Source organism: Nesoenas mayeri (genome assembly GCF_963082525.1).
Source record: "Nesoenas mayeri genome assembly, chromosome: 24".
NCBI classification, from domain to species: domain Eukaryota; kingdom Metazoa; phylum Chordata; class Aves; order Columbiformes; family Columbidae; genus Nesoenas; species Nesoenas mayeri.
In genome coordinates this window covers 5,959,834-5,985,312 of record NC_137546.1, presented here as the reverse complement: position 1 = coordinate 5,985,312, position 25,479 = coordinate 5,959,834, and the positions used below count along the sequence as shown (strand labels likewise).

General features: G+C 50.2%; 2 protein-coding genes across 2 annotated transcripts; both read left to right on the top strand.

Moving 5' to 3' along the window:
- Positions 1 to 892: 892 nt before the first annotated feature.
- Positions 893 to 19,741, top strand: KIF17 (kinesin family member 17; the record flags this gene model as incomplete). The annotated part of the gene is made up of 14 exons (XM_080358784.1): positions 893 to 1,117; positions 3,437 to 3,583; positions 3,969 to 4,070; positions 7,468 to 7,657; positions 11,208 to 11,660; positions 12,697 to 12,794; positions 13,763 to 13,910; positions 14,704 to 14,792; positions 14,918 to 15,042; positions 17,080 to 17,311; positions 18,104 to 18,362; positions 18,565 to 18,632; positions 18,750 to 18,870; positions 19,605 to 19,741. The coding sequence occupies 14 exons, from the start codon at positions 893 to 895 to the stop codon at positions 19,739 to 19,741; spliced, it is 2,394 nt and encodes a 797-aa protein (XP_080214910.1).
- A 387-nt stretch (positions 19,742 to 20,128) lies between these two features.
- On the top strand, positions 20,129 to 25,385 carry DDOST (dolichyl-diphosphooligosaccharide--protein glycosyltransferase non-catalytic subunit; the record flags this gene model as incomplete). The annotated part of the gene is made up of 11 exons (XM_080358851.1): positions 20,129 to 20,264; positions 21,071 to 21,181; positions 21,455 to 21,541; positions 21,887 to 21,990; positions 22,484 to 22,578; positions 23,343 to 23,436; positions 23,848 to 23,996; positions 24,282 to 24,429; positions 24,528 to 24,648; positions 24,793 to 24,899; positions 25,009 to 25,385. 11 exons carry the CDS (start codon positions 20,129 to 20,131, stop codon positions 25,156 to 25,158), a joined length of 1,302 nt encoding a protein of 433 aa, XP_080214977.1. The 3' UTR covers positions 25,159 to 25,385.
- Between the last annotated feature and the right edge of the window lie 94 nt (positions 25,386 to 25,479).

Sequence of the window (25,479 nt, the reverse complement as noted above, 5' to 3'; positions counted from 1 at the left end):
ATTGCACCACACGCTCGCGCAATTGCAGCACACGCTCGCACCTGCACGTGCACACACACGATTGCGCAATTGCAGCACGCTCCTGCCTGCATGCACACTCATGTGCACACACTTGCACTTGTGCTTGCACACGCATGTGCTTGCACAGTTGCGCCATGCACTCCTACCTGCACGCATGCTTCACAGTTACACCACGCACTCGTGCCCACACCCATGCACACACGTGCTTGCACGACTGCACCGCGCACTCCTGCCTGCTCGTGCACCCGCGTGCCCTAACGCGCTTGCACAATCGCCCCGTGCGGTTGTGCTCGCCCTCGTGCACCTGTGGCGCGCTCCCGCACACCTGCGCGCGCGCCCGCCGTCACGTGGCGCGAGGGGCGGGGCCTGGCCCGACGCTGCCCCGTCCCCATGGCAACCGCGTGGGGCCGCTGTGCGCGTGCGCACTGTGTCGTTCGCCGCTTCCCGCAGCCCCCGGGACCTTCTGACCCCCCCGGGTCCCTCTGACCCGCCCGGGTCCCTCCGGCGCCCCCGGCTCGCCTCGGGTGTCCCTCCGCTCCCTCGGGCTTGCCTGGCATCTGCAGGTTTACCTCAGGTTTTCCCTTACCCGGGCTTCTCCCCGCTGCCCAAGTCACCTCAGGCTTTCCCGCTCTCAGGTTCCCCCCCCACCTGCTCAAGTTCCCCCTCAGACTTGTTCCAACTCTCCCCCTTTCCCTTCATCCCTCCCAAGCTTGTTCCTCCTTGTTTCCCCTTCTCCCCCAGCCATTTGCAGCCCCTCCATCTCTCCTCACGCTGAGTTGCCGGGGGGCTCCTTCCCCTCAGTGTCCCCCGCTGGGGGTGCAGTCCCTGCTCCCCACAGCCCCCCCGGCCCCCGCCCATCGAGCCCCACGCCATGGCCTGCGAGGCGGTGAAGGTGATCGTGCGGTGCCGGCCCATGAACGAGCGGGAGAAGGCGCTGGGCTGCAGGGCCGTGGTGAACATGGAGAGCGCGCGGGGCCGCTGCGCCATCCACAACCCCGCCGGGGAGCCCCCCAAGCTGTTCACCTTCGACGGGGCGTACAGCCAGGAGCACAGCACCGAGCAGATCTACAACGACATCGCCTACCCGCTGGTCGAGGTAGGTTGAGGTTGGATCTTGGGAGTAGTTTCTTCCCAGAAAGGGCTGTTGGGTGTTGGGATCCTTTAAAAGGACACGCTGCTTCAAAACACTCGTTATGGGCTGAAGGCTGTGGAGCTGTGCTCCTTCATTGCACATCACGAAGGATCAGGGGACAAAAAGGGCTTATTTTGTCCCAAAATTCACAGTCTGAACAATGAGCCGTCCCAAGCTCGGCTCGGCGCCTTGGGCTCCCCTTGGAAAAGAGAAACTGGAGCGTCCAAACGTGACTCGTGGCATCGTGTGACCAGGGAGAGCCAAGCGCTCGGAGTCCTCAACTCCAAACCCACAGCACGCCAAGCAAAGCCCTCAAATGGAGCAGAGAAATCCATCACTTAGATGATTTTTTTTTAGATTTGTAGATTATCCATCATGTAGATTATTTTTATTTATGTTCTTAGGAAAGAGCTTGAGGTGCTGGAGCGAGTGGAGAGAAGGGAACGGAGCTGGTGAGGGGCTGGAGCACAAGTGTGATGGAGCAGCTGAGGGACCTGGGGGTTCAGCTGGAGAACAGGAGCTGAGGGGAGACCTTCTGATCTCTGAACTGCCTGAAAGGAGCTTGGAGCCAGGGGGGTCGGGCTCTGCTCCCCAGGAACAAGCGCCAGGAGCAGAGGAAACGGCCTCAAGTTGCGCCAGGGGAGGGTGAGGTTGGATTTGGGAACAATTTCTTCCCCAAAGGGCTGTGGGGCATTGGAACAGGCTGCCCAGGGCAGTGCTGGAGTCACCATCCCTGGAGGGCTGGACAGACAGACATGAGGTTCTCAGGACATGGGGCAGTGCCAGGGCTGGGTTATGGTTGGACTCGATCATCTTAAAGGTCTTTTCCAACCAAAACAATTCTGTTAGTGATGCCCAAAGGAAGACTGACACGTCCAACACACATCTCAGTGTAGGAAACCATTTACCTTGCCAATATAATAGGCCCAGGTAGGATCTCTCAGCAAAGCATATTTTATTAATGATTTTGCAAGACCAGGTGTCCTACCTAAAGGTCGGCACATACAATAGGGCTGAAAGGCCCTGCTTATATTCCCCCCAAATCCCAGCGACATATTCTGTCCCCTATTACCCACTGGTTGGTACTTCAGGGTTTACAGACCACCCGGCCCTGCCTCAGTTTACCTCTGTCATTCATCTAATTCTAACAGCTCCCTTCCCTCATTGGTTAATATAAAATATGGATTCCAGGCTCTTTGATTACATTTCCCCCTAGCTTAACTTTTTAAATACAGTGATCAGTTTGCATTCCGTGATTGGTTCAAAGAGACTTTGTTTTACATTAAGGATTCATAGCCTGATGTCTCTCAGTCCTTCCCCCCATGTCAGGTCAGTTGTAAAAACAACATTCTCCCTTCAATGGCTCCTTACGCTGGGATGTGGGCTTGGGAGATTTCCATGGGTAGGTTATCCCTCTGTGGAACTGATTTATGGACAGAATCAGCCCCATCTGCTGCTTCAAGAGGCTTTGCTGCAACGGAAGGTAAAACCGTGTGCCAGTGACAGGCTGGGAAATTGGGAAGAAAACCAATATTTTCAGCAGCCAGCACCACACTGTGGGTAGAATTACACGTAATTGTTTTCAGGCCGGGGCTGTCAAACTCATTTTCACCGGGGGTGCATTGGCCTTGCGGTTGCCTTCAAAGGACCAAATGTAACTTTAGGACTATTTATACAGTCCTAAAATTGCATTTGTACAGTCCTAAAGTTACACTTTTAAGGAAGATGGGGAACCTCAGCACGTTTTATGTTTGTTGCCTGTTAACATGTCAGCGTGGTAAATGGGGTGAGAACAGAACCAGTTCAGCAAAAAACCCAACCCAGAAGACCCAATATTGTTAGAAAAAGAAACAGGGATAAAGTGGCTAGTGATAATTATAAGATGGATGTTCCTGACTGTGAGAACAACCGGGGTCTGAAACAATAGATTATTAGATTAATAAGTTATTTTTTATCACTTTATTTAAACCTTAAGAAAACCAATTATCTTCTGTTCCTACTGTACTTCCCTGAAATAGGAACAAGCAAAAGTGAGGGCTCTTTTTAGCCAGCTTTCCAAGAGAAAACTATTCTAAGCTACAGACCCTCCTTTTAGCCACCCTACAATCAATTAGCATTTGAGTCATTATTATACTCTGGTGTATGAAGATCAAGCCGTGTTTGATGTTTACTTCCAGCTCTTCCTTTAAAGCACCTTCTACAAGGTGAGGTTGAATCTGAACGATGTATTTCCAATTATACAAAGGATAATGGTGATTTTATTTGGTTTTCTTCCATTTTCAGGGTGTCACCGAAGGCTACAACGGCACCATATTTGCCTACGGCCAGACCGGCAGCGGGAAGTCGTTCACCATGCAGGGAATCGCGGATCCTTCTGCGCAGAGAGGCATCATCCCCAGGGCGTTTGAGCACATTTTTGAGAGCGTACAGGTAGGTGTGGAAGGACGTGAAAGAGATCCTGTTGTAAGACGGTTTGATATCGAGAAAGGTGATTTTTATGTTGTACCTCAAGGAGTAGGAGCGAGAATGGGACAGGTTTTTGGGGGTGCTGCTTCTCATTCGAAAGCCTATGGGTAGTCAGATGAACTTCACCCTCATCTCCGCTGACTTTATGGACTTGCATGTGAGATATTTAAGCACCAAAATTCCCTGTAGCGAGTGCGTTGAGCGCTCACACCTGGGACTGAAGTGCCAGGAGGGATTTGCTGAGGTGCTGAAGGGAGTGAGGCACCCAGCTGGTGTTGGGATCTGCAGGGGCTGCCCACTCACCTTCATTTTGAGAACCTCACCCCCAAATTGCTCCTGTTTTGTGCAGTGCGCTGAAAATGCCAAGTTCTTGCTGAGGGCTTCCTACCTGGAGATTTACAATGAAGACATACGGGACCTTCTAGGAGCCGATACCAAGCAGAAGTTGGAGGTGAGGCAGAGTCAATGTGTCTTAACTAGGAAGAGCTTTAATTTGCTCAGATAAGCGTTATCATGAATGTCTGGCAGAAGTGCAACAATGTGCTCTATCTGAATGCCAGAAGGTAAGATATAGTGATGAATATGGAAGCCAAGAGGAGGTTTTGAGGGACTTCAGTAAAAGTTTAGTGGCAGAAGGAACCAGGATGCAGTCCCACGTGTCCTTGACAGTGGCCGGTAGCTCAGCAGAAGCCACGTGAAAATTGTTACAGGACAACAGTGGAATAAAGTGTTTATGGGGCAATTTCTACCTAATCCTTTTCATCTCATGGCTGTCTTGAAAGCAGGAGGATCCTGTGCCTTACAAATATTTAATCCAATCTAATGTAGCTGTGGATGATCTCATTATCTGCCTAAAACAAAAAAGGCTGATCCTTTTTTGAGCGGACGGAGCAGATATTACTCCCCATGGGAACACATGGGGAAGTCGGGCAGTTTCCAGAAACTCAGGAGGGTGACGTTTCCTGAAATGCTAACCAGAGGGTTGATTTTGGTTCAGTTTACTTCTTGGTGGCTTTGCAGATCTTTTTGCACATACTCCTGGGGGAAGCTGCAAATCTCCCATCCTAATTTACTTCCCCGCAGGACTTTTCCTGCTGACGAAAACCGAGGCAGCAGCACCATCTTCCGCACAGATGCACCGAAATGGTGACAGACCCAAACTGCCTGCCGGGGCAGATTGTTTCTAACAGGTTGCTGACTTTAAAAGAAGCAAAACCCTCTCGGCTTCACTTTCCAAACCGGAGAAGGGGACTCGCTTGCTGCAGTTTGTCCTTTGTTCCACATCAGCGGTGACACCGGTTTCCGTGGTAACCGCGGTTGGCACTGGGAGGGCAGGAATTTGGCAGAACAGTTTCCAGGGTAACACCATCACACCGGTGACAGCAGCTGCCTGTTGCTGCCTCCACCGAATAATTCAGGGAGACCGTAAGCCCAGGCTGACCCGCTGCTTTCTTCTGTGCCCCTCAATTCTCCTCCAAAATCCCATTTCTGTTTTTTTTGCCATTCAACATCAGTGCCTTTGGTGACTCTGAGGGCCACAACCGCCTCCTGGGGCAGGAAACCCTCCGATGAGCAGGTTTTACAGAGCTCTGCAAGGAAAATTACCCCATTGGTCTGTTGTGGAGTTAAACAGCCCCGTCCTCGCTTAATTGTTGCCCAGAGACTCTGCAGCACCTTTAAATACAGCCAGGCCATCTGTGGGTTCTCCTGTAGCACAGGCAAAATTCACAGCGTGTGAACAGTCTGGATTCATCCTGGGCAGTCGCGGCTTTAGAACAAGGCTAAAATCCTGCCCAGTTTAGTGTTCAATCAGTTTTGCTCTGTTCTGTGCTGATGTTTCTACAGCAAACACTTTTACATTGCTTCTTGTGGCGTGTGCATCACTGAAGTATCTAAGGATCTCCTTGGGAAGTCACACTGCAGTGTCTTTTGCTCTGTGACACCGAGTCGTGACAGGGAGATCTTGATACCCCAGCTGACACGACAGTTTTATGTCATGAACCCCGCAGATGTGGGGTGTAACGTTGCCGTTGGAAATGAATTCAGCTCATTTCAAATTCCCAGTGCGAAGGGAGCATCGGAGGGGGCTGATGTAGGAGGGCAGGGATCTCTCTTTTGCATTTTTTTATGTAGGTTTGATGGATCGCTCAAGATTTTGAATGTTTCAATTGTTTATTAGCATGTGCATGAAATTTTTCTTCTACGTGATTGATAATTGCTGAAAAGATGTATTTAACACTGTCTCTATCCAGCTGCCTGAATAAGATTTTAGTGCATCTTGAAAATGAACTATTCTGGAGAAAAATTATTCCGCCTGTGCATGATGGGTGTGACTTCGGGAATTCTGTCAGTGACATCCAAACACCCTCTCAGAGCGGAGGGGGTTGGTAAAAAGCACCGAGAAGAATATCCATGACTATAGGATCTGTGCTTTGATTTTAAAAAAGCTTCATGTGACTGAAGAGACACTGGAGCCTTTGCCATAAGAGGTGAAAGATATTCCAGCTCTTTTTTTTTAAATATGCAGCTTGATAATAGGGGAGGTAGAAGCGCAGGTTTCTCGTCTGAATCAATCAGCAAACTTTTACAGAATAGCAGAATCCCAGAGTGTCAGGGGTTGGAAGGGCCCTGGAAAGCTCATCCAGTGCAATCCCCCCATGGAGCAGGAACACCCAGATGAGGTTACACAGGAAGGTGTCCAGGCGGGTTGGAATGTCTGCACAGAAGGAGACTCCACAACCCCCCTGGGCAGCCTGGGCCAGGCTCTGCCACCCTCACTGGGAACAAGTTTCTTCTCAAATTTCAGTGGAACCTCCTGTGTTCCAGTTTGCACCCATTGCCCCTTGTCCTGTCCCTGGTTGTCACCAGCAGAGCCTGGCTCCATCCTCCTGACACTGCCCCTTTCCATACTGATCCCCAGGAATGAGTCCCCCCTCAGTGTCCTCTTGTCCAGCTCCAGAGCCCCAGCTCCCTCAGCCTTTCCTCACACGGGAGATGCTCCACTCCCTGCAGCATCTTGGTGGCTGCGCTGGACTCTCTCCAGCAGTTCCCTGTCCTGCTGGAACTGAGGGGCCACAGCTGGACACAAGATTCCAGGTGTGGTCTCCCCAGGGCAGAGCAGAGGGGCAGGAGAACCTCTCTGACCTACTGACCACCCCCTTCTAACCCACCCCAGGTCCCATTGGCTTCCTGGCCACCAGGGCCCAGTGCTGGCTCATGGTCACCCTGCTGTCCCCAGGACCCCCAGCTCCCTTTCCCCTACGCTGCTCTCTAACAGGTCATTCCCCAACTTATACTGGAACCTGGGGTTGTTCCTGCCCAGATTCAAGACTCTACACTTGCCCTTGTTATATTTCATTACATTTTTCCCTGCCCAGCTCTCAGCCTGTCCAGGTCTCTGATGGCAGCACAGCTTCCAGTGTCACCACTCCTCCCAGCTTGGTGTCACCAGCAAACTTGCTGACAGTCACTCTATTCCCTCGTCCAAATCATCAATGAATATATTGAATAATACCGGCCCCAGCACTGCCCCCTGAGGCACTGCACTGGATACAGGCCTCCGACTGGACTCCACCCCATTGACCACAACTCTCTGGCTTCTTCCCTTCAGCCAGTTCGCAGTCCACCTCACTACTATTTTAACTCGAATCCTTTTTGTCTGCAGAGCCACGAAGGTACTTCCCTGTTTTTGTGTGGTCTTATTCCTCCTTCAGAAACACTCCGGCTTTTTGGTGCTGCAATTTAACTTCTCAATGTGCCAAACTTGCGTAGCCCTCAAGCTTCCGCACGGTTTCCTGCAGCCTTGATGCGTCTCGTTCTAACCCGTTTTGCGTTGTCCTCGTTTGCAGCTGAAGGAGCACCCCGAAAAAGGGGCGTACGTGAAGGGGCTGTCCCTGCACACCGTGCACAGCGTGGGCCAGTGTGAGCGGCTCATGGAGACGGGCTGGAGAAACCGGGCAGTGGGCTCCACCCTCATGAACAAGGACTCATCCCGCTCCCACTCCATCTTCACCGTCAACGTAGAGATCTGCACCGTAGGTAGGTCGCTGGACATCCTTCCTTAGGCCTGGGCCCAGCAGGACGCGGAATCCGTGGGGTCTGACCCATCACCCCACAGCTAAACCTCGATCCTAAATGATTTTAGGGCCGGTAGAATCAGAATTGTGCCCTGACACGGACATTCTTCACGCAGTGAAATGGCTGAGCGTTGGTTTTTTCCCCTCAGTTTCCCCTTGGGAGAGAAATATCTTACACACAAACTGGGAACAGTTTTAATCCTCCTTCAATTCCTTTACCTTCTTCAGCCTTTATTTCCAGCAACATTTATCTCACAGCCCATACAATGGGTTGGAGTTCACACATTGTACAACCTGGAGAAACTTAATTCATTATTTGTCTTGTCTGTCCTCCTTTACAATGCCGGTCAGATCATTTCACCCAGCGATTCCTTCGCTGAGCTTCACCAAGGGGCACATCCTTTAAGCAAACAGCTAATCTGGGCTTTAAGATGGAATAAAAGAATCCCTTAATGATATTTTAATGACTGGTTTTCGTTTCTTAAATATCTTGTTTGCACTGGCATTTCTTTAGCTGATAAAGCTGCATCGCTGGCTCTCAACACAGACATCGAAAGGTTTTTATTTCTGGGACTAAGAAAGGAACGAGTCTCCTGTATTCTCTCTAGTCCTTGGCCCCAAACAGTTTGGTTTCATTTTCTTCAGCTGTTTCAGTCATGGGGAAAGTTACACAAAATCTTCCTAACTTGTGGCTCCAGGTGTTGGTGACAATACCTCATTTTCCTCTGTCCAAAATGGTGTGTTTGGGATGATTATAATTTCTCAATTAGCACAGAATGGTAATCCTTGTATTAGGTGGGTCTGTAAAACCTCCTCTGTGTTCCAGATGGGTGTCGGGCTCTTCATCTGGCCTGCAACGTTGTCTCTGATTCAAAGCTTTGAAAACCCGTCACGGGGAGCAGGATGGTAGGTGGGGAAACTTGCAGTTAAATGGAATATTTGGGGAGAAAGTTGAGGGTTCTGGCACAAGCCCCATAGCTGGATGTTCTACTGGAGTAATCATTAGTTGAAATAGTTAATGAAGTAGGTATTTATGTTGCCATCTTTAAGCACAGCAGGAAGTTTAAACTCATTTTCCAGTTGAGCCTGTAGTAATTATAATTTACAAGGAGTTGATATTTTAAAAGATCTCTTTGCAATTCTGTGAAGTGACTCCTTAAAGTTACAGTTTAGATTCAGGAACAGGATTATGGCAAATCTCTGGCTGCAGATGCATGAAATGCGCAAGTTACCAGCAGTATTTTTACAGGGTTTAGAGTAACAGATGGATAATTCCTTTGCATTGTGCTTAGGGATTGATTTGTTAATGTGAAGGATGTTGTAGATTTTGCCGGTGTTTGCACCACCAGAACTGGCTGATGTGCTGTACAAAAATCAGACGAGTGAGATTTTGGGGCTGCCGCAGGAATTTTAGCAACAGTCTGGGGACCTTGTGCCACCATGGAAACTACAGCGCTGAGCAGCGAGCTGGAAACAAACGGCGTCCCTGGGCGAAAGGACCGGCAGAGCCAAAACAGCTTTGTCATTGTCTGTCGGTGTTTACAGACACTGGGGGAAGGAGGGAAAGGGTTAGAAAACCTACTTATTGTCACTGTCCACTCACCCCAGCTCTCAGAAGGGACAGTTCTGTTTAACCTCCATCTGTTTTGGGGTTTTTTTCCCATGCCGAAAGACCTGGAGCAAAACACGTTTGCTCAGCAGCAAACGTTAAGCTCCCCAGTTAACAATCTGTTGCTCTAACAGGTGAAATATCTTGGGGAAACATTTTAATGGTTTGTTCACTTGTTTCCCTTTTAACTTTCGCCCATGCATCATATTATTCATTGGTCATGTGTAGGTACTGTCCACAGCCATAAATCTTAACTTTTACTAAACTCAAGGCTAGGTTTTGTAGAAATCTGTCTGGAAAAGGGCGGACCCGGTTTAAACCTCGATGCTTTCTGTGCTCAGAGCACTAAAGGAGCTCTTCCCTTGAACCTGGGTTGTAATCACGAGGAATAATTGAGACGTGGAGATCCAAAAATGCGGTCCAGTGTTTGGAGCAGTGCTGTGTGATTTCACACAGAATCACAGAATCACAGAATGAACTGGGTTGGAAAAGCCCTCAGAGATCATCCAGTCCAACCCTTGGTCCAACTCCAGCCCATTGACTAGATCATGGCACTCAGTGCCATGGCCAATCTCAGTTTAAACACCTCCAGGGCCGGTGAGTCCAGCACCTCCCTGGGCAGCCATTCCAATGCCTGACCACTCTCTCTGCACAGAATTGCTTTCTCATCTCCAGCCTCAATTTCCCCTGGCAGAGTTGAAGCCCATGGCCCCTTTGGGAGCATGTGTCCAACTCTTTGCTCTGCATGAGGCTGGGAAAGTCAAGCAGCCAGCGAAACCATGGGGTTCCTAAAGCAAATGGATGTGCTCTCTTGTAGTCACAGGGAATTTGTGTCATCACGTTAATTCGGCTCCAAAATGCAGGTCAGGAAGCAGATGTTACCTGCAAGGTGAGCTTCCAAGGAGCTGCTTTTAGCTTCAGCTCACATCTTCTCTTGCCTTAAAGCGCTGGGATGGGTGCGGCAGCATCTCGCTGGGTCTGACTCCTCGCTCACCAGGATCCGTCTCCTCACCCAGGTGGCTCAGGCTGAGCGTGGTCCTGATTTCTTGCAGCTTTCTTGTTTCTCGCCCGCGTTCCTTCATTTTCCTTTCTCCCTGAGAATGTCATGAGCTGAGGAGGAACAGATGCCGCCGAGCGTGCCTGTGTGCTGAGTCACGGCGCGGGTTTACAGCGATCTGGGCGAGAGGGGAGATCTTGAACATTGCAGCTGGCTTGGGACAGAAAGCCAGCTGGAGGGCCTTGATGTGTCTGATAGAATGTGCTTTTTCTTTTGAAGCACAGCAAGGAAATTCTTGAAGATGTCCATTAATGAGAGTAGGCTGGATTTCGCTCTTGGGAAAATGTGTAGATCGGGAGTTCATGGAAAAACTGTTTCCCGACGTCGTGTCCACTCCAGCCTTTCCCCAGCAGGCTGGAGAGGGGACGTTGCTGCCTGTCTGTGTCCCATCAGTGTTCATGAAGCCTGATCTTCCACCTGTGCTCTCCAGCTACTCCTGCTCCGGTTTCTCTCCGGTTGTCAAACATTGTTTAATTTGGTGAAACAATCCAAGGAGGAAAAAAATGGTATAAACTCATGGTCTGACCTTGTTACTTGTGGAGGGCTTTGCCTAAATTCTAAACCCTGTGGGAATATGTGGAGAGTGTGTCTGCAAGTGTGTGTTCAGAGCTCACTGAGAGAATTAGAATGAGTCTGAGTTCTTACCGTGCAGGACCTTGTTCAGGAAAGCACTAAAACATGTAGTTCTAAGATTAAGAAGATATTTATTTACTTAAGGGAGTTGGAGCCCAAATGCAGACAAAGAACAGGGCTTGAACTGGAACGTAATGTCCACAGAGTCCTGTTTCTTGACTGTTAAGATGCTTCCTCTTAAGCAGAGCCTAACCTGGAATTATTTGCTTGCAGATGAACGCGGGCAGGACCGCCTTAAGGCTGCAAAACTCAATTTAGTGGATCTGGCGGGAAGCGAGAGACAGTCCAAAACTGGAGCCACGGGGGAGCGGCTCAGAGAAGCCACCAAAATCAACCTCTCCCTCTCGGCTCTGGGCAACGTCATCTCGGCCCTGGTTGACGGCAGGTGCAAGCACATCCCCTACCGAGACTCCAAGCTGACCAGGCTGCTCCAAGACTCCCTCGGAGGAAACACCAAAACGCTGATGGTAGCGTGCTTGTCTCCGGCTGATAACAACTACGACGAAAGCCTCAGTACGTTGCGCTACGCCAATCGAGCGAAAAACATTAAGAACAAGCCCTGTGTCAATGAGGACCCCAAGGATGCTCTGCTGAGGGAGTATCAGGAGGAGATTAAGAAGCTGAAGGCCATTCTAGCTGGACAGATGAGCGCGAGTAGCTTGTCAGGTAGGACAGCCCTTAGTGGCTGCAGAGATGTTTTATCTTTGACAGGAAAAATAAGTTTTTACACATAAAATGCTCAATGGATTTCACTTCAACATGCCCCTCACCTGTTGGTGGAAGAGTTCTCCCATTCTGATAATGGACGTTTCGTTCACTGGTGCCAAATTGACCATATTCCACCGGTAAAAACCATCTCAGTTATGCAGTGGTTTCAGTAATGAAAAATTCTGTTAGAAAATGCTGATGTGATTAAAATCCTCAGCTCTTTGTGGTCATTCTACTAGAATTTGGTCAGTCACAGCAGACAGGTTTCAGCTGGGAGAGCAAAAATGAGCCGTGAAAGAAATAATAATGTAAAATACCTTATTAAATATACATATTTTTTCAAAGTTAGCATTGCCCGGTGTTCTCTTGCCCTCTGAATTTTTGACACTACAAGACAAGTTTTGCCGTGCTGACGGCATTTCTTACAGAGGCAGCACTGTCCTCTCTTTGAAGGTTCAGCCGACAACTCACTCTTTGCTATGAAACAGAGATAGCGAATGTGGGAAGCAAAGGGTAAGAACGGTCTTTAGGGACCCGCTTCACCTTTGGAGAATTAACCCCTAAAAAAGGGCAACTTTCAGCAGAGGAATAAGGCTGTACGGTTATTTTGTTGTTGTTCCTCTCCTTTCTACCACTATGAAGAAAGAAGGTGATTTCCTTACACCTTTCATCTCCTTCCCAGTGCCTTTTATCTTCCAAATCTGTCAGCATAGCCCTGGAAACAAGTCTCCTGTTATTCTGCCATGGAGATTAGATTTAGATTCGCTTTCCTACACCTGAAGCTTAAGCCTGTCCCCCTCTGCTCAGCGCCAACTCCGCTCCCCACACCTATGGAGTCCTGGGCCAGTGGGCGTTTGGCAGCACAGACGCTGGTGCACGAGCACGGTTTAAAGCCGTGCGTGGATTGCAATGTTCTTTGTTCTATTTCCAGGCATTCTACAGACAATCCTACCCAGTAATTGGGAGTGATTTTGATTTCTGCTTTGCTTTGTAGGGCTTCAGCCCGCTGAGGCTGCTCACCTGGAAGCGAAGCCGGTTCCCCTCCTCAAACCCCAGGTAGATCTTGAAGCAGAGAAGCAGCTGATCAGAGAAGTAAGTCAGGAGGGGACATCCCAGAGTGTCTTTGACTAAAGCTTGTGGGTTTTTACAATGATCGTTATAAATATGGTGTAGGGCTGTGTGGTTCAGCCTTTTCAGAACATTTTTCTTCCTATTTGTTGGCCCTTGAGCTTCTCCTGGGGGCAGAACGTGTTAATGGAGGCCTTATTTACAGTGCTGCTTTCAGCATTGTTCCCACCACTCTGGATATGAATTGAAATGGATTCCAAAGGATTATTGACGTACATATAACAAGCAGAGGAAACTACGTGTGTCGCGGTTGAGACGGACAAACAACATGGACCAAGTTCTTTCAAGATGAAAGTAATAGATGCCATTTATTGCTACAAGTGCATTTTTATACAATTCTACCAGTTCATGTGTCTTTTCACTATTGGTTACAAGTTACAGCACTAACATCTCATTGGTTAATTTTTCTGTCATCCATGTTATTCTTCTATCCCCTTCTCTCTCACGGGTACATCTCTCCTCTCTCCGGATACTCCTTTACTCCCATCCTTCTCGAGGGTAAATCTTAATATCTCAAGGCTGATCTCTACTCTCATATTTTCTGTCAAGGATTCCACAGACCTGCTGCAGTTTCCCACATACGTGTGAAATTTAGATTCCTTCAGATGAGGGAAAAATGGGAGGAAAGTAGTAGGAACAGTACAAGGATGAAGATGAAGAGGGGGATGTGGAGCCAGGAGGAAGAATGAGGAGCTGGCAGTGAGGACAAAGAGAGAGCAGCCAGAGGAAATAAAACTCTTGCTCTTTAAAAAGCTCCTTCCAGGGCACCACATCTGTCTCTAGGGCTAATGAGTCGCCTTTCATCGGTACTGTGTGGACTTAAATCACAGAAAAAGTCACTGGTAAAGTTTTATTGGGGTGGACACAAGCTGAGAGCTCGTGTGCCATGGGGAGCGGGGCTGTGGTGTCAGGCCGCCTGCTCTGCCTTTCAGGAGTATGAGGAGAGACTGGCCCAACTCAAGACCAGCTACGAAGCGGAGCAGGCGAACCGCGCGCGCCTGGAGGAGAACATCAGCAGCCTGAGGAAACACTACGATCTCAAACTGGCTGCGCTCGAGGAGAACCTCAGGAAGGAAGCAGGTTTTGTCCTCTCCCCTATTTCCCTGGTCCCTTTTCCCTGTCGGAACCCCCTAAACCTTATGGTGACAAAATGTGATTTTTTTCCCACGTAGCTTTGATATTTTCTGACTTAAGGCAGCATTTCTTTTGAGCAGAGGTTTGAGCTGTAGCGACGCCTGGTCTTGGCAAGGCTCTGCCTTGCTGCCTTTGCACAACTCGCACGCCCAAGACAAGGGTGGCTGCGGCAATCTCTTCCATCGCGCACAAATGCGGTGCAGCCCGTGCTCTCCCAGTGGATTATCAACCCCATCGCTTTGCTGGAGGGTGGATATTGCTCTTACATAGCTATAAATCACTGCCAGTTATCCTCTTCATTACCACTTTTCATTTATACTTCTGCAGTGCCTCAGAGCACGTTTTGCAATGTGCTTGTGCAGCACTTATCACTCACTATTAATTCTTGAAGCTATATTCTTCATTTTTGTTGCTATCACTTTCTAAGGTGAGAGTTTCATTTCCCCCCCCCCCAGCTCTGATTATAGATGTGCCCATCTTCACCTCTGAAATAGATTATTTGTGTGGCAAACATGAGGACTTGGGCTCTCCCAACCCTGTAAAATCTGCATTCCTTCCCTGCTATGCCCTCTGTGTCTTTGATGGCTTTGACTGACCAGCATAAATCACAGACCTTTTCCTTCCAGACACCTCATTTTTAGCTTTTGCTGAAGACTTTGTGTGATGTTTCCACAGATTTATGCTCTAGTTCCGCAGAGCCAGTTACTGACATTGTGATATTTCCTCTCTTACTCTTTAGCTGCCGTGAGGACTGAAACTACTCCTGAGCAGACACCTCTGCGTGAAGACCCTGTTGCCGCAGCAGATGAAGAACGAACGTCAACCCAGGTACTGTTCAAACTGCTTCTCCATGGGCTGAATAAACCCGAGAGGGTCGTGTCATGCTTCATCTGTCCCAGAACTCACATTTCATCTCTTTGGAGCTGCAGCTTTTGGTTTCCTCTTGTCCTCAGGACCCAGCCGCACCTCAGACAGCGCAAGACGCTGGCGGGGTGAGCAGGGGGAGCACTGGCGCAGAAGTGGCTGTCACCGCCGAGGGGGTGTCCTTACCTGCAGACCAGCAGAAGGTGCTCGCCAGGTCAGTGACGACGCTGCTCCTGCCTCCTGGGCACTGCTTACAGCAAACCACCCCGTTCTTGGAGAATTGTAGGGTCATTTTGGTTAGAAAGGACCCTCATGATCATCAAGTCCAACTATTAACCTCACACTGTCACTAACTGATGTCCCTGAGAACCTCATCTCCGTCCGTTCAACCCTTTCAGGGATGGTGACTCCACCACTGCTCTGTGCAGCCTGTTCCAATGGCCTTTCTGGGCGTTATTTTTCCTCATATCCAATCCTTCCACAATCTTACAACTGTCAAGCTTCAGCTGTGACTTCAGCACTGCACAAAACTAAGTACACGCGTATTCTTTGCCCCCAAATTAACTTTATCCTGCTTGAGCAGATGAAGGGCACAGCTAAGAGCTGTTTAATGACACCAAGTGCCAGAATTATGAGAGCAAATCTGGCAGGGAAATCTCTCCCTTCTCTGGCTTGTTGCAGGTGTAACTTACGAGGAGCTTATAGAGTTGGATCTGGTGGTCACTGACAAAGCTTAAGTCCCTAAACAGGTTATGTAGGCCAACTGCTTTTTCTCTTAAAAATGGGTTTTGAAGGGCACTTAAGCCACCTCACATCAGTACCAGTGGGGTAGCAGGTCTACCTGCTGCTCGTGGTGGAGAGCGCGTCCTCCACGACTCTTCCTTCTCACTGAGGTCATTTTTGCCTCTATACTCGCATATCCGACGATGTTTGTGAGATGTCAGGCAGAACTGGCAGCAAAATTTCCCAACAGTCACATTTTAGGGGCAGCATTAGACCCCAGGTTTTCACCTGGGCGAGAGCTGTTGTGAGAGAATTCACTTAGTTCAAGTATGACACAGTGTATGGAAATAATATGGGGGTTTAGTGCTCTTTCAGAAATGTACACTTTAAGCAAATTCTGCTGATTTCTCTCTTTTAGTCCATTGCGTGGAATTATATTAAAATAAGAAATGCTCAACAGAAGCTGTATTGTGGATGATAGAGTTTGATTCTGAAAAATCTTGTCATTTTTTTAACCAGCCTTGTAGCTCTACTGTGAGCTCCCGTGGCGCTTGCTCGCTCTGTTCGGCCTCTCCCAACTAAAAAAAGGGCTTTTAAGAACCCTAGAATAGCAGAATCTGTAATTTGTGGGCAATTCTGTCTATTTAACGGCGAGGTCTCCAAAGAAACCATTCGTTTTGATGATATATCAAATCTTAATAGTCCTATTGCAGCGTTCTTTCTTGTGACAAACCCTGAGTTCTCTGCAGATGAGGTGGGAGGGTTTGGTTCCACGTGGGGATTCTCAAAGCCGCCTGTTAAAAGCTTTATGCATCGGGATGGCTGCGAGATCTCGGCTGCTCACTCGGCAGAGCGAGGATTCAATCGCGCATTAAGCAAACGAAACCAAAGGCTGCTCGGCGAGTGCGGTGAAATAAAACAGTGGGTCATCTCTGGCAGAGGATGAGGTCTGAAGATAATTAAGAGGGTGTTATCAGCAAAGGTTTTATCAGCAGTGGGGTTTTCTCCGCTTTGAGGCAGCACTGCCCAACCTGAGCTACCTGCTCTGCTGCCGACAAAGAGAACGGCTCTGGAGCGCAGCTGGGGCTTTATTTCCATGTCCTTTTTGCCCCAAAAAGGAAATTGTCCTGTGGTTTCCAGCCATCCTACTCCCATAGCCACCATTTAGAATATTTCTTTGCCTAATTTTGGCACCTCGTGTCTTTCAAAGCAAGAAGAATTCAAATAATATATTCAGTGTATATTTCAACAAGAATTTAAATACGTATTCCACAAAACAGGGGTTTTAACAAGAATTCCGTGACTGTAGATATGGATGCGCTTTGTCTTGGGTCTGCAGGAATATTTATGATAGAAACTGTTGATAAAAGTGGAATTTGCTGTGATTACCCAGGGCAGCAAAGCTCACCAGAAATCGCTATTTTCTGTGTCTTCCCAAACGTCACTCAGGTAATGACGCGCGTCCTCCAAGCTTTACGCAGATGGTTTTTCACCTTGCTGAGCTAAGAGGAGCATTTGCCTTTTCCAGGCTGCAGATGTTGGAGCGAGAGGTGGTAGGAGGGGAACAGGCTAAAAACAAGGACCTCAAAGAAAAGCAGAAAAGCCGGAAGAAACACGCGGACGAGCGGAGGACGCAGCTGCTGGCCGCGCTGCAGCAGACGGACGAGGACGGCAGCGACTGGGTGCTGCTGAACGTCTATGACTCCATCCAGGAGGAGGTTCGAGCCAAGAGCAAACTCCTGGAGAAGATGCAGAACAAGGTGAGCAGTTGAAAATGGAGGGAACATCGCTCTCCTCCTCTGCGGTTTGTTTAGAACGTGACTTTGTCTGCGGCAAAGGTACCTTATAAAGCTTTTTGTGTGTATTTTGATGAAATACCGGGTGCAGCAGCCCTCAGGGAGGGGAATTAAGTTGTTTAGACACCAAACCTTGCCCGTTTTAAAGGCCGATCTCCTGGAGGATGATGTGGACATGACTCCCTCTGCTGCTCTCCACGACCTATTGCACAGCTCCCCCGTAACACACCTGCACTCCTGCAAGAAATTACACCCTGAAAAGCTTTCTTGTTGTGGGGGGAAAGAAAGCAAATAAAATAAAAGTAATGCTCTTAAATTGTAGGTAAAATGAGTTTTGTTCTGGTGAGGCAGAATCAGAGCAGCTTCTAAATAATGCGTGTGTGTTTGCAGTCCTAAATCTGCACGTTAAGAACTTGGTTTATTTCTGTATTTTGGTTATCAAAGAAATGTTTCACCTTTGTCATCGACATTAGGAACTCCCAAGGGTTCGTTAGCATGGGACTCAGACCACACCAGTAACATTAACTTAAGGTCTATTCTAAAATGTGGCGCTTTGGCAAAACGCAAGAAATCTTTCATTAAAACAGATGGGGAATAATCTCTCCACACAAATCTGATCCTAATTCTTAATTATAAATTAGAAATCCTCCCAAACACTGAAGGTTTTATCTTCCCACCTGTGCCTGACAAATCCCCAACAACCGCTGCTCTCTCTCCTTTGTAATCCCAACCATTTATTCCGGTTTTATGTCCCAGCTCCGAGCTGCCGAGACTGAGATCAAAGATCTGCAGTCGGAATTTGAGCTGGAAAAGATCGATTATCTCGGCACCATCCGCCGGCTGGAGCGAGACCTGATGCTCTTCCAGCAGCTGCTGGACCGGGTGCAGACCCTGGTCCGCCGGGACTGCAATTACAGCAACCTGGAGAAAATCAGGCGTGAATCCGTCTGGGATGACGAAACCGGCTGCTGGAAAATTCCAGAGCCCGTCATTCAAAAAACCCGCCTGCCCGCAGGTGAGAGGAGCGTCGCGACGGGGCGGCCGGGGCGGCTCGCTTGTAAAATCTGCCACACGCAAAGAGTTTGTCTGGAAAGTTTAAATAATAATATCACCTAATGCAAAGGGCGGTCAGGATCCTTCGGGAGTCCTGAGGTTGGGGACTGGGCAGTGTTAATTGTTTTAGAGATAACGACCCTTTTACACGTCTCTTGTCGCAGCAGTTCCAGCCCTGCCACAGCCCAGACCTGCCCAACTGAGCCCCACAGGTGACAGCGGAGAGCTCTCGGTAGGGTGCATTTCTCCCCCCTTTTTATCGTATTTTACCAATTTTGCCTTATTTCGAAGCCATAACCCGAGGGCGAGCGTGGAGTCCGGTGCTGCTGACGGTGTTTTCCCCTTCCAGCCTGAGGAGGACCGCTACAAACTGGTGCTAAACCGCAGCGACAGCGAGACCATCGCCAACAGCTATTTCCGATCACGGAGAACCAGCCGCATCCTGCACCAGGACCCGAACTCGGACCCAGGTAAGAGCCCTTTTCCCACACATCACCCACGGTCACTGGCATTTTCCTCATTGTTTTTTTTTTTTTTGAGGAAAGCTCTTTGGCAATCCAGAATGACAGAATCATTTTGGTTGAAAAGCCCCTTATGATCCAGTCCAACCGTTCCCCACCCCTGTCCCTGCCCCATGTCCTGAGAACCTCATGTCCGTCTGTCCAGCCCTCCAGGGATGGTGACTCCAGCACTGCCCTGGGCAGCCTGTTCCAATGCCCCACAGCCCTTTGGGGAAGAAATTGTTCCCACATCCAACCTCAGCCTCCCCTGGGCAACTTGAGGCCGTTTCCTCTGCTCCTGGCGCTTGTTCCTGGGGAGCAGAGCCCGACCCCCCTGGCTCCAAGCTCCTTTCAGGCAGTTCAGAGATCAGAAGGTCTCCCCTCAGCTCCTGTTCTCCAGCTGAACCCCCAGGTCCCTCAGCCGCTCCATCACACTTGTGCTCCAGCCCCTCACCAGCTCCGTTCCCTTCTCTCCACTCGCTCCAGCACCTCAAGGGTGTGAGGGGCCCAAAACTGCCCCCAGGGTTTGAGGTTTGGCCTCACAGTGCCCAGCACAGGGACGGTCACCGTGCCGGTCCTGCTGGCCCCACCAGCGCTGTCACAAGCCAGGACAGAGTGGCCCGGCCCCGCTCGCTCCCCACACCCAGCAAGGATTTTCGCCCCTTTTTGCCTGTTTTCCCACCGCCCCCCCGCTCCTCCCGCAGCTCCCCCCGGGCCGGATCGGGCTCCCAGCGGCGGCCCCGCCGCCCCCTGGCCGTTCCGCCTGCAGGCCCTGGCCCTGCCCGCCGCCACCACCAAGCGCAAAAAGAGCAAAAGCGGCTCCAAAAGCCGCCACCACTGAGGCCACGCAGGAAACCGCCAAATCTCGCTGTTTTTGCACCAAAACGCTCTCGCCTCCGCATGGTAGGGCGGGACAGAGGGAGATTTCGCTGTCACTGTTCTGTCGCGCCCTGTACCGCCCAGTTCGCTGCAATAAACCAGTGTGACTGCGCCATTTCGAGGTGTTTTACTGGGAACCCGCCTCCTCCCGCTCGGTACTGAACGCGCGTTTCCGCCGCCATTTCCCCCTCCCGTCCCTCAGCGGGGCTACGGTGGCCGCGCGGGGGTCACCACAGCTGATTGGCCAGCGGCGAGGAGCTGTCTGTCGGTGATTGGATGGTGTGGGCGCGGCGCCTGGCTCTGATTGGCTGTCCAGGCGCTGCTGGGAGGGCTCGGCGCCGGCAGCACGATGGCGGCGTCCGCGCTGCGGCTGTGGGGGCTGCTGGCGGTGCTGGCGGCGGCTGAGGCGGGACCCCGCACCCTGGTGCTGCTGGAGAACGGCAACCTGCGGGACACGCACTCGCTCTTCTTCCGCAGCCTGGCGGGTAGGGCTCGGGGAGGCTCCTGGGGCACCGCGCTGGCTTGAGGGAGGGGATGTGGGGGGCGGTTGGGGTCCCCTGCTTGGGCTGAGGGAGAAGATTTCGTTTCGCGGGGTCTGAGGGGGATGTTTGGGGTCCCCTGCTTGGGCTGAGGGAGAAGATTTCGTTTGGGGGGATGAGGGGGTGTTTGGGTTCCCCTGGTTAGGCTGAGGAAGACGATTTGGGTCTTTTGGTGCTGAGGGGATGGGGCTGGTGTCCCTTGGTTGGGCTGAGGGAGGAGATTTGGATTCCAGGGAGTTGTTTGGGGTCCCCTGGCCAGCCTGAGGGAAAGATTTGGCTCCTTTAGTGCTGAGGAGGGTTTTTGGGGTCCCCTGGTCAGGCTGATGAGACAGATCGGGATCCCTTGGGGGTGAGGGGAGAGTTTTGGGTCTCCTGGTGAGGCTGAGAGAGATTTGGGTCCTTTTGGTGCTGAGGCGGAGCGGTTGGGGTCCCTTGGTTGGGCTAAGGGAGGAGATTGGGGTTCCCTCGGGTTGGGGGAGTTGTTTGGGGTCCCCTGGCCAGGCTGAGGCAGGAAATTGGGGGTGTTTTCGCAACTGTGCCTGTATTTTGGGTCCCCTGCAGTGTTATTCCCCACCTCATGGGTGTCAACAGGACGTCTTTGCAACAAAAAGGCTCTTCAGGGGCACATAAAACCAAACTAAGCCCCAATGCTCCTATGTCATTTTTTCTAAATTCCACTATTTGTTGGGGAAATACAAAATGTCTTGATTTTGTGAAATGCTAAAGTTGTCGATTCCACCTCGTGGATGCAGACAGGGGCTTCGATCTGACGTTCCGAACGGCGGATGATGCGAGTCTGTCCCTGATCAAATACGGAGAATTTCTGTATGACAACTTGATCATTTTCTCACCATCCATAGAAGGTAAATACAGGAGAGCAAAACTCAAGTGCTCTTAGAGCTTGGTCGTATTTTTAGAAGTGAGATTTCTGGTTGTTTTGTGAATTTTAATTAAATCTTGTGCTTTAGATGTTATTCTTTGTGTTTCGTACCTGGCAGCAAACTGCGGATGCTTTCAGGCCTTTAACAATGGTTCTTTCAGCCACAGTAAAAGCAATTTGGTGTTTTGTCATGGTTTAATTCTGCCACGGTATTATTTCAGTGAACTAGTGATGAATTTGTGGCATGTGCTTTCAGATTTTGGTGGGAACATCAATGTGGAGACCATCACCGCCTTCATCGATGGTGGTGGGAGCGTCCTCGTGGCCGCCAGCTCGGATATTGGTAAGTACAAACGCTCATCGAAGCAAATTAATGCACTTCAGCAGCTTCTTGTAACAAGTACCTGCATTGCTGACGCTCTGCCGTGAGCAAAGGGTTTATTCATCCTTCCCTGAGCTGCAACAAAAATGGTGAGAAAACACAGTTTCTTGTGAACCTCAAGGCTTGTGCTGTGAGGAAATGGGTGGATAATGGCATTTGTTAACATTTGGAGTGGGAATTTAGATGAGGGAGGTTGTGTGGCTCCCTGGGGTTTGTCTCGTAGAGGGTGAACGTGTGACTCTGAGCTCAATTTCATTTTCATTTTGAGTGCCGCAACAAGTGTCTTGAATCCGTTTGTCCTTCCAGGTGACCCGCTGCGAGAGCTGGGCAGCGAGTGCGGGATCGAGTTTGACGAGGAAAGGACAGCTGTGATCGACCATCACAACTACGATATATCCGACCCTGGCCAGGTGAGCACATCAGGGGGAATTTCACAGCCTCAGACACCGAGTGCGACGCTTCGGGTGTGGAAAGGGGGATTTTCACTCCCAGAGACCCGTATGGAAATGTATGCATTGCTGCGATATTTTCCCCCCTTGTGTCATCTGCTAATTTAAAATTAAAACCTATATTCAAGTCTGAACTTTATATGTCCTGCTAGTTTTTTAATTTAAATTGAACTGAGCAGTATATGGATATTGCCTTAGTTTGACGATCAAAGTTGTTAAATATAGCGAAGTAAAATACTGTAGATATTGCTGTCTTTATCAAAAGGTCTTTTCCATTTCATTAAATACTAGTATTAATTAAATTTGATCGCTCTATAATACATAAACAAAAAAAGGTTGCTTTTCTGCTTTTTCATTGGATTGTAACGCTCATCCTGCTCAATTTTGTGAAAACAAAGATATATTTCAAATAGCTTGACACCACGGTCACGCTGCTCTGTCTCCTTTCTCCCAGCACACGCTCATCGTTGCTGACACCGAAAACCTCCTGAAGGCCCCCACCATCGTGGGGAGAGCGGCGCTGAACCCCATTCTGTTCCGAGGGGTCGGGTAAGCCAAGGCGTGGGAGGGAGGCGAGGGGCTTGTGGTGGGGGAGCGGAGCAGCAATACCCGTGTTGCTGTAGCATTTGCTCTTCACACGAGAAATCTCTCTGGATTTTGGGGAACGATAAAAGGGAAATCTCTAAAGCAGCTTATTTGTTGACTTAGGAATGTTTTTTTTAATTGAAATAAGTGAGGCTTGTTGGTTTATTTGAAGGAAATATGTGGTTTGAAAGGTGAAGGGGCTGGAGCACAAGTGATGGAGCGGCTGAGGGACCTGGGGGGTTCAGCTGGAGAACAGGAGCTGAGGGGAGACCTTCTGATCTCTGAACTGCCTGAAAGGAGCTTGGAGCCAGGGGGGTCGGGCTCTGCTCCCCAGGAACAAGCGCCAGGAGCAGAGGAAACGGCCTCAAGTTGCGCCAGGGGAGGTTGAGGTTGGATGTGGGAACAATTTCTTCCCCAAAGGGCTGTGGGGCATTGGAACAGGCTGCCCAGGGCAGTGCTGGAGTCACCATCCCTGGAGGGCTGGACAGACGGACATGAGGTTCTCAGGACATGGGGCAGTGCCAGGGCTAGGGGAACACTTGGACTTGGTGATTTTGAGGGGCTTTTTCAACCAAAATGATTCCGTGATTGTGGATTTCTTGGTGTGTGCAGTTGTTTCACCACCTCCAAAGGGTGAGGTGGTTCACGTGGTTGAGTTGGCGGCTGTGTGTCTCTCGGGGTGTGGGGATCTGGGGGTCTCTGAGGCTCATGGTGCCTCTCCCTGCCAGGATGGTGGCTGATCCCGACAACCCGCTGGTGCTGGACATCCTGACCGGCTCCTCCACCTCTTACTCCTTCTTCCCAGACAAGCCCATAACCCAGGTACTCTCCCTTCCTTCTTCTCCTCTGTTGGGTTATACTTCTACAATTAGATCCCACAAATATCAGCAAATTGGGAAAAAAGCTGAAGTGTTTCATCTCCTGATTGATTTTTGAAAGCATCAGGCTGCCATTTGCTTTCCAACTTTGTCCTGGGAACCTTCATCTTTGCTTTTTGTTGGTGTGAAAGTGTCCAGCATGAGGGAAACTTTGGGAGAAGGGGCAGCCCAGAGCAGAACGTGTCTCCTGGCTTCATCCCAGTCCTGGGAATCGTGTTACTGGTTTTTCTGAATTCCTTGGTTTCTACTTCGTTACGGGATGCACGACCTACAGACTGTTCCACCCCGCAGCAAACCAGAGATTAATTCTCCTTTCATCATCCATAAACGCTTTTCTAACCGCTTTCCTTTTCAGTACCCGCATGCGGTCGGGAAGAACACCCTCCTGATCGCCGGCCTGCAAGCCCGCAACAACGCCCGCGTTGTTTTCAGCGGCTCCTTGGATTTCTTTAGCGACGCTTTCTTCAATTCCGCCGTGCAGAAGGCTGCCCCTGGCTCCAAGAGGTACCGTGGCTTCCTGGCGTCCCTGCCCGGGGAATATTTGCTGAAGAAAGTCATGGGAAACAGCCAAAAAATATTTACGTGATGGGAAAGAGCAGAAAGCTTGAATTAAATTGTGGGTGATGTGTTTGTTCAGCGTTGTGGACCAAAGCGCTTTGGGAATTAATTCCATCCTCTGACCCCGGGAAGCTTTTTCTTGCTGTCATGTCTGTTATAGGTTTGTTTTTTGGCACGCATTGGATATTTTGGCGTGCCTGCTTTGCTTTCTTCACCTTCCTTCCTCCGCAGGTACTCGCAGACGGGGAATTACGAGCTGGCCGTCGCCTTGTCCCGCTGGGTGTTCAAGGAGGAGGGAGTGCTGCGCGTGGGGGCCGTGTCCCACCACCGCGTGGGGGAACTCGCGCCTCCCAACGCCTACACCGTCACCGACCTCGTGGTGAGGACCAGGAATTGGGGAGAACTCGCACTGGGGACGGGTCAAGGTTCGTTTTCAGGCCTGGCTCGTTAACTTGACACATGGTGGGTTCGTTCCAGGAGTACAGCATCGTCATCGAAAAGCTTTCTGACGGCAAGTGGGTCCCGTTCGACGGCGATGACATTCAGCTGGAGTTCGTCCGCATCGACCCCTTCGTGCGCACCTTCCTGAAGCGGAACGGTGGGTCCCCCGGCTCGGGGCCGTTTTTTGTGGGTTCCCCCACTTTGGGGCTGGTTTTTTGGTGGGTTTTCCCCCCTTGGGGCCGTTTTCGCTGCTTGTTTTCTGCAGCTTCTCCGCTCAACGTCACCTCCGTCTCTTTCTCAGGCGGCAAATACAGCGTGAGGTTCAAGCTGCCGGATGTCTACGGGGTGTTTCAGTTCAAGGTGGATTATAACCGCCTGGGTTACACCCACCTCTACTCCTCCACCCAGGTGAGCGCAGGGGGAATTAATTGCGTGATGGGAATTAATTGCATGGGGGGAATTAATCATAGGGGTGGCCAGGCTGCCAGACTGACAGGGACACTGTGTCCCCTCCCAGGTGTCCGTCCGTCCCCTCCAGCACACCCAGTACGAACGTTTCATCCCCTCGGCGTACCCCTACTACGCCGGCGCCTTCTCCATGATGGTTGGACTCTTCATGTTCAGCATCGTCTTCCTGCACATGAAAGAGAAGGAAAAATCCGATTGAGAGGGAAATTCCTCCCAGGAGAAGAAAATCCGTTTCCGCAGGGATGCTGGTGTGTGAGGCGGGAGGACTGGTAGGTGCCAGACACACTGTGGTTTTGCGTTTGGTCTCTATTTTCACACACAAGGGGGATTAATAGGAGGGAAAATGAAATTTTGAGGGGAAAACCTGTCGCCGAAGCATCTGCAGACACGGGAATCGTGTCGTTCTGTGACGAGATGGGTGTTTGTCTCGCCCCGACGTGGGAATGATGTTGATTTGAGATTAAGACCCTTCTCAAAATAAAGTCTTACTCCTCTCGCCCTGGGTTGAAGTGAATTTACC